At 36.2% G+C, this 11,871-nt stretch overlaps 1 protein-coding gene across 3 annotated transcripts in view; it reads left to right on the top strand.

The window, feature by feature from the left end:
- The first annotated feature begins 754 nt into the window (after positions 1-754).
- Positions 755-11,871, top strand: part of LOC112507888 (DNA polymerase I) — a 29,742-nt gene continuing 18,625 nt past the window's right edge. For 2 of the 3 annotated variants that reach the window (XM_025112638.1, XM_025112653.1), the window contains exons 1-6: positions 755-1,006; positions 4,070-4,298; positions 5,783-5,862; positions 8,058-8,096; positions 9,343-9,361; positions 11,361-11,414. In XM_025112638.1, the coding sequence (XP_024968406.1) occupies positions 866-1,006; positions 4,070-4,298; positions 5,783-5,862; positions 8,058-8,096; positions 9,343-9,361; positions 11,361-11,414 (562 nt within the window). In that variant the 5' untranslated portion in view covers positions 755-865. The remainder of the gene's footprint in view (positions 1,007-4,069; positions 4,299-5,782; positions 5,863-8,057; positions 8,097-9,342; positions 9,362-11,360; positions 11,415-11,871) is intronic. The other variant, XM_025112646.1, reaches the window with a different exon arrangement.

Here is an 11,871-nt window from a genome sequence, read left to right as displayed (position 1 = left end):
ACTCAAAGGATTTTCATAAAATAACCTAAAACCACTATGTAAATTTAACTTTTTTCACAACACTCTTAACCAAATCAGAATGTGTTATTGGCGAAGGTAAAGATAATGTACATTTGGGCGCTCCTAACTTCATATACTCTATAACACCATTTATCATCTCTAACAAACCACCACTTTGAACATACATGGAACCATTATAACTTTGACGTAATTTCATATTTGTGTTAAAGATTGTGATGGTAGATTGTGTTAAGAGTTGTGAGAGTAGAAGAAGGATACTTCAAAATATAAACTACATTTTTGGAAGATGATACTATAAGAGAATATATATTACATTTGGTCAAAAAAAATACGAAATAGAAGTCAAGAATTGCCCAAATGTGTGTCGAATCGGTCATAGAGTTTCAAACCAACCCTAAAATACATCAGAGTTTGTCTCCGGTAGAAGACAAATTAAAGGTAAAAATAGGCTAATGTGGACAAATTTTAGATAAAGGGGACGATCTCCGTACCAAATTGGAAAAATCGTCCTCTAGAAACCAAAATCATCCGACCCCAACAAATTTTATGTCCATTTTACGAGTAAAATGTGAAAAGGGGTCATTTTATTAATATAGGCTATAAAAGTACTCATTTTTAACTAATTTCCTTTTAACCATTGTAATTAGGAGATTTTAGCACGAATAGGTTACGACTGCAAAAGCTGTTTTTAATACTTCTAACAAATATGGTACTATAGATAATTTCCATGCCCAACCAGCAAAATAATCCTCCGTTCGACGGACCTCAGGGTGGCTTCCTCACCGCAGGCTCTGCTTCCTCCCTTCCACTCAACTATTCAAACACAAATGCTTACGAGCTGAAAATGGGTTGCTGTCAGTTCTCAAATCATCTACTTAACAACTTCTGCAGAACTCTCTACTGCTGCAGGGGGAGTTTTTCAACGAATCACTGGGCCAGAACACCTCATCATCTCGTTTCTTCTTCACGCATACGATTTGCCAAGGTATTTCCCACAAGTTGACGCTTATACTTTTGGTGATTGATGCGGTACTCGGTTCATTATTGAGAAACTTTGATTATTTGTCTTCAATCGATGTAATGTAATGTTACCTTCTATATTGAGAGCAAAAGTAAGGATGTTGTTAACTTCACAGTTTTGTTTCGGGGATTTTGGGGGTCAAACATGATATGCGAAGTTTCTTTCTGAAAGACCGAATGTAAAGTTAATATGCATTTTGTTGTGAAGCTAACAACTATAGAGTTCGATATTTGTGTAATGTTGTTATCATATTTCTACAAAAATTGAGAAAACCATCAGGTTTGCAATTGACAACCCATCAGTAATCGAATTAGAGGTAATTAGAAAGGCCATATCTGGTGATTATACCACTGGTTTTAACATCTTGGTCAGTGAGCTTGAAGTTTCCTCAATTATGCTTATAGAAAAATGTTAATCGGTCATCAGTGGCATGAAAATAAGCTTCTAGATCAGAGAGAGAAAGCAGGGTGCAAGGAAGGAACCGAGGAAGGAGGTTATTATTCTTGTTAAATCATGTATGATGCTCCTGGAAACATGTTTATGAAAAATCCAGTTTGTTAACTACTATGAAACATAAAGCAGACAAACTCGACATGTCCTTGAACTTTCTAAGATAGCAAACTCGTTGATTACTTGCCACTAACATACACATAAACTTTGATTAATTGCTTGATAGCTCCCAATGACTCTTGTCGTCGTTTACATGTGGCCTGATCTTGTACCAATAGGACCTTGTAATGTATGTTGTCTGGGGGGCCTATTTCAACGTCTTGCTACTAGTTGGTGTGGTGAGTATTATGCATACTCCCAAAGTGTAATATAAAATTGAGAATGCAAAGCATGTCTTAAAGCCTATGCTTTAGTTAGTTGATAAAAAGGAAGGCCAACTCCATGTTTTGTCCGGTTCGAACGAGGATGTGAGCAAGTGGCAAAAGCATTGTTAGAAGGACACACAAAGGAACAAGGACTTTGGTCATAGGTATTCGATAAGAATTTAACCAACTTATCTCACGACCTACTATTCTATATCCTTCTACTGGGACTCTATGGTGGGCTTGAAACCTCGTGCTTCATCTTCAATTCCCATAGCACTTTTCTCAGGGCATTGCTTGTTAGATCATCCATAAAGAGAGACTAGTTTCGCTTCTGGTCTATCTTTACTTATGACCGTCTAGGGAGAGCTTGAATTCATGTCAAAGGGTTGATCAAATGGTGAAATTGATCCAGGCTCTATGTCTTGTTTCGTCTTCCTCTTAGAATATGTCATTATGTTCTCTCGAGGTAGAATTGGAACTCCCTTAGACCAAGAGGGCTTGGAATTGGATGGATGTGGGGACTTTGGATGAGAAACATTGGATGGAGAGGAAGACTCAAGTAGTATAACAACATGAGTGGGCTCAGTTGCCAACTCACTAGGTGTGTTTACAAATAAGTCAAATAATGTTTATAAGAATTTTGTTTCCAAGGCCTATGTTCATGTTCATTCTACTCCAAACTAGAGATGCACAAGGCTCGAGCTTTTTCATGATTGGGCCTAGGCCTTCCAAGCTTGCATAGAGTAAGCAAAAAAAAGAGACCTGGCCTTCAAAAGGCCAGGTCGTGGTTTTCCGGTTTTTAACTGGCGTTGGCATTTTCTAATTGTCTAACTTTAACTTAGTTGAAGTTAATTACTAACATTACTAACATTAAAACTATAAAAAATAAAAACATAAAATTGTATCTAAAATATATTAATCATTTGCACTTTGATTACAAAAAATTGAAACCGTACGTCATCATCTGGGTTTTGAAATCTTTGATCTTCAACCTTAGTTAATTAGGTTTTAAAATCTTCTAATCTTTGTTTTTTAGTTGCTTGAACAGCTCTTAGAATCGTTTATAATCTTCTTTTTTTAATTCTTCATTAGGGTTGGGCTGTTCGCCCATTAAAGCGGGCATTTCCTGCGCAGCTTAGGTGGAAGGTGAAGAAGGCCTCCTTCCGGGGGGGTCCAATCAAAAAATTTATTTTATTAGAAGGATTAAATCCTTTACCTTTCTTGACTACTCTTGGGTTTCATCTTCTTCATATTCTAGTATATTTTCTAACTCCTCATCAATGGTGTTTGGAGTTGTGAATGTGCTTCGTTCTTCCTCCAACACGTCATCTTCGACTTCAACGAGACCGTTCTCCAAACACATGCGCATCTCTGTCGATTCTTTTAAAAGATGTGACCTCCTGTCATTTAGAATCCTGCCACTTAGAAAAAAGTTAGCACACTAGCTTGGACCGGTAGTATGAACAAGAATGTGGTCATGTCAAGATAGTATTAATTTTATTGCAACAATATAGTTTAGCCTTGACATTTCAACTGAAAAAGTCGCAATTTTTATCATGACAAGGGGCAGATGATTTTTCACTTGTACGTGTGCAACACCTAGCAAATGCGGTTCGAATATGAGTGGTTGCTTTGTTATATAAATTGGAGTGTCCCTTTCCACTCCTTTGCAATCTTTTTGTCTTTTATTTTGGTTCCTGTTCTCTAAGCTGTTTTCTACCATTTTTCAAGACTAATATGTATTTTCTGAAACTATGAGTTATGAAGGATAAGAAAAAAGTAGGAAATGATTGACAAAAAAAAGTGAGTAGAGAAGAAAAAGGAAATGGTAGAATAGAGGTTTAACTATCTTGGCTCTAGTTTCTTGATCGGATGTGATCAAACATTAGATTTATAAGTTTCTACGATGAGAATAGTTCGCAAGTTATTTATTTTTGCATGGATTTGCATGCCATAAAGTTTTCCTCTGAACAACATTGCACACATCTTGTGAATGACTAATTATGTTGGAGAGGTTATCAACAAAAATCTCATAATAGGAGTTGGTTATGCATGCAGACTTATGCTAGATCGTTTCCTAGATTTTTATTATAGTGATGCTATAAGATTGACAATATAGTTCCATGTTGTTATCTACAATGTACTTTAGACACTACTAAACGGCAGCTTTTCTATGTTGATCTAATTGAAGACTTCTGTACTTGTTATCCAGGGTTACCACAAAGTGTCAAATTCTTTGAGGTCAGAGCTATCTGGAACTGCTCATGCTGTTTCTCTTAAAGATTTGGGTACTGTTGAAGGAGAAGCAACACAACAGGAAAGTACCTCCTTTGATTCTTCCCAGAAAACAGAGAATTTAGTTAATATTGATTCTTCAAATGGTCGGGTGATGCTTATTGATGGCACTTCTATCATCTACAGATCTTATTACAAACTTCTTGGTAAAAATATTTACTTTATTTGTAGGATGAATCTAAATGTCTATTTACTTTAACTTATTAATGGCATCCACTGCCTTACCTTTTAGGATTTTGTGTACTATGGTTGAAAGTGTCACGTTGTGATGATAAAGAAGCAATGTTGACACCAGATCAACTCCAGATTAGAGTCCTCGGAATAAATAGAGAGAAAAAAAAAACTTTAGAATCTGATTTGCCTCTTCTCACGTAGAATGTCTGATTTTATCTTAGGGTCTGATGTTCCTGTATCAAGTCAAGCAGATCTCATGTTTTAGGATCTTATCGGCTTGATTTTTTTAATTTGACTGGATAACATTAGCGAGTTATTATCTCTATCACAAGTTCACTGCACTTGTGTCAGAAAACCAACCAGCTTATCTGATTATGATCTCCTAAACAAATGACTGCCATTTAAACTGTACAGTGTATGCTACCAGTGAATGTAGACATAGGAATGATTTAAATAAAATCAGGAATTAGACTGGTTATCTTTCTCCAAATGAAGGGTAATTGGTTGGATATGTTGTAATTATTTTAGTCGATGGAGAAGATTGAGGTCCTATTTTTTATATGGAAAAAGGGTAAGCTTGGGACATCTCTCTTTAACTTGGCCTCGTCCCAAATTGTGAGTCACATTAGGATGGGAGGGTATTCAAATTTATGCTCTAATATGTATATGTGAAGTATTGGATCTACGCCAATTAACTTGGTGATGGTAATTTGAAACTTCAGACCTGTAGGCTCTAGTGATTTTACTTCAAATCTCATCTTAGCTCCTGGGAAAGGTTTTAGCTGAAATTTTCTTGATCCTATTAGTGTGTCTGTTCATTTAAGGGAGAAATAATTCGACTCATTTGCATCCGGATCCTGAATTTTTGGAATCTATGTTCTGCAAAAAGACATTGCTTTTGCTAATTCTGTATGAAGTTTTTAGACAACACGTAAGCCGTTGGATGACTACCAGACACTGGGAGGCTTGTGTGGAGGTTTTTAGCCCTTTTCTTATTTGTGAAGGTTCATGGTTTGTATTGATCTACCCTCATGTATAAACATTGTTTTATGGCCAAAATGTAGTTCTCTCTGACTGCTTCTTACCCAGTCTATTTTTCACCTTAGCGGAGGATGAAATATCTCTATATATAGGTAGAGCTGGTCACCTCATCCAACCATATAACATGGAAAGAAGTTAGATGCTTATAGTGGCTGATGTGTCATGTGTGGCAACTCTGGGAATGCACCAATCAGTCAAGTAATTAAGTGAATAAATACATTTACTCCGTGAGCAATTGACTATCAGTTCAACCAAAAACGAGGTTATTTTTTGGATTGTACATTAAAGAATTCAATGTATGTTCAATGTTTTTTGGATAAAATCTATGTATGTTCAGTGTTTCTATCCTTCCAAAAAGCTAATTGAAACTCTTATTTGGCCTGCTAATTTTTTGTTTGTTGTTTATTCTGGCTAGCTAAATTACATCATGGGTATCTGTCTAATGCGGATGGCAATGGAGACTGGGTCTTGACAATATCTACGGCTTTGTCACTTGTAAGTCATACTCTTGATTTTAAGTGTCCCCGCTCACATGCAGGTTCCTCTTTGGAGGACCTATATACTAATCATAGTGAGGGATACCTCAAAAACTTCATAGATGCAGCAGGTGGTAGCCATCTTATCTAAGCTAAAGAAGCTCCTGTAAGGGACATGTTTAGCATTTTCTGACAATTTTCGAAAGTTATGAAGTTGTTTTTTTAATATGGTTTAAGCAAGGCACCCCCATTGCAGTTCGTTGCAAGGATTTTTGCCATATTAACATGGGTAGTTGAACTCCAATTATTGGAGATTTTGGGTTTAAATGTTCCATTTAGGCCTAATAAATACTTTGAAATAATTAGGTTATGATTTAAACATCGTAATTTCACTTTCTGTTTTAATCTTATACCTCAGCGAAAAGAATTCTCGACATAAATAAGAAAATTGTCCTTGAATTCTTATGTTTTTCAGTCATCAAGAACATCCATTTCCATTATGAAACCCAAGTCCCTTGATAAATATGTTACCTTTTAATAAACAATGGTCTCTCCCTCCTGTCTTCCTTGTAGCCTTGTTTTCATCTCCTTTTCCTTCACAACTCACTAATTTTATCATTCAACAACTCTATAGACACAACACACACACATATATGTATGTGACTATATGTATATGTATGGGTATGTATTTATATGTTTATATATCTATGCATGCAATGCATAAACTATGTAGGAAGACTATGAATGCTTTACCTAACAACTCCAACTCTATCTGTTGATTTTGTGTAAGCTGGAACATGGAACCACAAAAATTTAAATGAAACATTGAAGAAAAAACAAGCCCACTACCATAAACGATTCAGGTTCAAGTTCAAGGATAAGGGCTACTCTCAAACCCACAAAGGATTTAGAACGAATGTTGAGGGAACTAGAGCAGTTACTCTAGAATTGAATTCATATTCTACAAAATCTGGTGTTTAACCTAAAATCTCTTTTATATGGAGGAGATGGATTGGTAAAATTTCTAACACATTTTTCATAATAATAAAAATTAAACTCAAACAAACCACAATTGATAGCACTATCAGTTGTCCCCCACGATACCACCAACTTTTGTCAGCACGTTATCTAAAGAATATTTCTGGAAATCGCACAATTTCTTGTTATTTTTTTACTACTTCCAGAAGCCCAATATTCAACAATGATACTTGATACAATTTTGCACGGTTTTGCATGTTTGAGGCACGTGCTACTTTTATTTGTGCAGGCTGGAAAATAAAAACGATGCTGCTCCTCCATTGTGATAACCCTTTGGGGCTAAGCTTGATTAATATTCCAGAGGATTAAGGGACACCCATAGGGTCTGTTTGGATGCTCCTTGATACCTTCAAAATACCCAAATGAACCAGCCAATGCAAAAGGCAAATTAACCTCCAAATGAGTTTCACTAGCATGTGATGCTCCTGCATTAGTATTTGTATATATATATATATATATATATATTAGATATTTATGTGCGTGCATGTAGTGGCGGCCTAGGTTTTGTAAACTGGATATGCATTACTATTACCAAAAAAATCGGGTATACACTACAATTACGGATTCTTTATTTTGACACTAAAAAATATAGAAAAAAATTGAGCATACCCGTGCCTCTAGTAGAGACCCCCCTATTTGCATGATCATCCATGAATCGAAGTTTGTGGTTGGATAGGGGGTATGAACATTTTGGAAGTTGTGGTGAGGCTTGGAGAGTGGTGCCATCGTGGGGTTATTGGAAAAGGGGGTAATGTTGTTGATAAGTATTGTTGACATCTGTTAGGTATTTTATTTTATTTTGAAGATAGTTAGCATGATGTGTGTCATAAACTCATACCGGTGGTGATATGTGCATATGAAAATGAAATTTTGAATGAAAATTCACATCAAGATATTTAAGAAAATTTAGATGATGTCTGTGGTCTGATGTAAATGGAAAAAAGGATGACATTGGGCATTAAGTTCTTAAGTATAGGTGATCAGTAGAAATCAAGAGTTCAGTGTTTTAGCATTATTTCAACCAACTAAAAAGTGTGTTAGGAAATTAACGTCATACATGACAAATAGTTACAACCAAACAAACGCTAGGCTTGTGGGCTACTTAGTGTATTAAGCATTTTATTTACAAATAATGATGCAACTGATTCGTACTCTGTTTTTGATTTTTTTTGACAGATAATTGATGTTCTGGAATTCACTCCATCACATGTGGCGGTATAGATCTTCTCCTTTTTATGTGTCTGTTGGTCAAGTGAGAGACAATTATGCATTCAAAATCTCTTCTTTTCGTTTGGTCATCAATGTGTGATTCAAGTTTGTTGGGTCATTGACCAACATCTTCGTAAATCGAAACGTGGCGTTGACTGCTATGCTATAAGGAAATAAGTTGCGTCTTCTCCATCAGCAATTGTTTTTGGCGTAGTGGTAAGCGCTTGGATCCTAACATGTGGTACCAGAGCAGGTCACGGGTTCGAATCCCATAAGGTGCATAATAATGCCAAAGGCATGCTGTGCAGCCATTGTCTTCTAGCGAAGATTTTGTTAGTGCTGGCAGATGCTTGGGGGGGGGGATTGTTGGGTCATTGACTAGCATCTTCCTAAATTGAAACGTGGCGCTGACTGCTACGCTATAAGGAAATAAGTTGCACCTTCTCCATCAGCAATTGCTTTTGGCGTAGTGGTAAGCGCTTGGATCCTAACAAAGGTTTACCACAATAATTGGATTTTGACTTATGAAATTTATGTAAATTGACAACTAAGGATATATGGTTGGTTGCATGCAAAAGATTTTGCAGAGAGTGTAACTTACATAGGGATATGGATTATTGATGAAGGTTTTCCTTGTTCCTTTACGTTCTCACCCTTTATTCTGTGGATTTTGTAGTTGTATAACTTCAAGGTTTGTAGTGCTAACTTGATGTTTGAAATTATTTGCACTTTTGTACATTGTATTTGTTTTGGAATAGTTTCTGCAGCTAATCTATGTTTTTTTCGTTTCATGATTTTTTAGAGCTTCTTGCACCAAAGTTCCTTCTGGAACTTGTGGTTTGTGAATATTAATGAAATTAATAGCACTTGACATCATCCAATAACAAGATCTTCACTCCTTAAGAAAAGAGATTCTGATAACTCGGGTGCTCGGATCTCATGTAAACAGATTGTAATCAAGTGGTTATTCCTCCTTGCATTGGGATACTGCATTTTCCTAAAACAAAGTGCTAATGGAAAAAATGAAAATAAAGAAACTAGTGTGAAAGGATACATCTCCAGTTATCAACCGGTAGACTTTTTATTGCTCTATGTGTTACAGAGTCGTCCATGTGCAGAAATTGTGGGTTTTCTTTTCTGGTTGTTGCATGCTTAACTCCCAAATTACATAGCATCTCAAGTTTCTCTGGTTATTGGATTTGATCTTATTTATATGTTTTTGACGCTCACTTATGCTTTTTTATATATGCAGGTGGTTTTTGATCATGATGGTAAGGCTTAAACCTTGAGGGGTCTACTCTTTTGGTTCTCTTTGCTTTTGTTTGTGCAAGCATCTTAATTTGTTTAAGCTTAGTATCAATCATTATTGTATCTCACTTCTTGTGATCTTTGTGTTACACGATTTCTACATGTAAGCTTGATGAACTTGGATGATCTTTTTTTTTTTTTTTCTTGCTAGGATTAGGTTTTGCTTCATGTTAGATATAGGACAATCATCTAAGTTTACTATGTATTTTATCTTTAGGTTGTCATAAGGCTCTCTCCCATCAGCTCATGGGCCCACTTTCTACATAGTAAATGTATTTTTTCTTTCTGATAGTGAGCGTTTTAAGAATACCATCTTTCATGTTATCTGCAAGGATGGGGGGAAGAGTATTAGATGGCAGAGTAAGAGGGAGGGAAAAGTATGATTGGAGATAGAGAGGGAGAGAGCATGTATATATACATAACAATACAAGTAAAGAAGTGTAGTTTACAAGAGTATAACTAACAATAACCAATACCCAATACCCAATACCGAACCTCAAATGGTTGAGGCATGTGAATTGCATCTTCTATGCTCTCCAACCTAAGGTCATATCATTAGTTGCATTTACGGTCAGGGGCTGATGTATGTTTTAAGTAGTGGGGGGACGGACCCCGGTCAAAAGTCAAGAAGCTTTGTTGAGTAAGTTAAAGAAGAGAATTTTAGCCTCCCTTCCGCTAGTTTCCTCCCATTCCCAATCTGAGAGTTCCCCCATTCAGAATCTGTGACCCCCCACTCCATCCGAATAAACCGACCAGACGACGATTTCTTGCACAGACGACTACAGTCCTAGTTCCAACTTCTTGCTTCACTTTCAGATTTGTTCTTCAATTTCACATCTCCATTCTCTATTTCTCCAGCAGCTCCGGTGCTCTACTTTAGCGTCTCCAATAGGCAACATATCATCTCCATTCTGGGTTCTCCAGAGCAGCACATAGCTACAACTCCACTCTCGTTCTCTCCTCGACCCGAATTTTGTATAAATGTGTAGCGCGTTTACTTGCTTTGAGCTTAGCGGAAATAGTAAAAATATATAAATACTAGTATAATGTGTTATTCGCTTTAACCAAAATAGTAAAATAAATAACCGAATAAGTTATGTATATTCGGTTAACCAAACCGTTTGAGCCAAAAATCAAATATCCCAAAACCATCTTGGTTCGGATGAGTTATTCGGTTTCGGAAGATTTTGACACCCCTACATGTGCCCCCACTCATAGAAGTTTCTGGATCTGCCACTGTCTACGGTGAACTAATTGTAACCTGGAGTTCCTTTCTATGCATGTTCTATATTTTGTAGGCCAATGGTATTTTGAAATATGGTCTTGTAAGGACTTATATTTTGTAGTTTGACTCTTTTTTTTTCTTCACTGCTCTCCACAATCTCTAGTCTTTGAAGTTCATTGCATATTGTAGTGATATACATATATATAAATAATGCGGTAAAATATTTAATCAAGAGAAATGAGGTTATCTTTAGTTTTGGAGTAGGGAGGTTCTACAGTAAATTGGGGTCCCATCACTTCTTTTCATATATGGGCTATTTTTTTTGTGTGGCCGGAGTCATTAGTAGCTTAGCACTTAGGTAGCTGGAATGGAAGAGTCTAAGGCATGCTGTGTCAATCCTGCAATGGACGGGTAATTTTAGGTTTGCATATTAATAAATTGTCCAATTGTAGTTGTTGAGGAGCACAATAATAACTTAATCCACATGTTAAGCTTTAGGATTGTTTCCATTTATTTTTTTGTTAACCTTCTTGATAGCATTCTTGATAGAGGATCACAGAGGCCACTTAAACTTGCACCTGATTTTCTTCATATTTTTTTTTGTCTATGAAAAGCTTCTTGATAAACCTTTGCTGATCTACAACCAAACTTCTTCTAGAATTACTGTCCACTAGTTCATGACTGTTTATTTTTACTAATTAAGCTTTAGGCTCTATTTTGATAACTCATATTTTCAGGGTTTTGCTATGGTAATATGCCTCAGTCGTCCAGACAAAAATTTATGGCAAAAGGTATGCCTTTTCATCCCTTCTGTTTTTTCCTCCCAACTTCATGTCATGTTCGCCCTTAGGTGATGTGCTGGAAAAATTATACCCAAACTGAATGGATGTGGAGATTATGACTTGCGCATTTCCCACTTTCCTAATACGATTCTATGCAAAGTAATTTTATAAGAAAATCAAGGTAGCTAGAACTACCACCCATGATTGCTTTAAATAAAGTTGAACTAGGTACCATTAGTGTTTGTCTCATGAGTCGGGAAATCTGGGCTTGTTTTATTTTTTTCTCTTTATTCAGTGTGGGTTATTTGTTTTTGAAAATGGAATGAAATTAGTAGAACCACCCAAGTCATGAATGAACTCAAATCCATGATGTCTGAGGTATGCATATAAGTTTAGATGCTTAAAGTAAATAAACAGTGGCAGTTATGGCACAAGGTGAATGAGGGGTACATCGATGATAACCTTG

This window comes from Cynara cardunculus (assembly GCF_001531365.2).
Source record: "Cynara cardunculus var. scolymus isolate 2C chromosome LG 1, CcrdV1, whole genome shotgun sequence".
Lineage (NCBI taxonomy): Eukaryota > Viridiplantae > Streptophyta > Magnoliopsida > Asterales > Asteraceae > Cynara > Cynara cardunculus.
The sequence above is the reverse complement of the archived record's forward strand: the minus strand, read 5'-3'. Positions and strand labels throughout refer to the sequence as shown.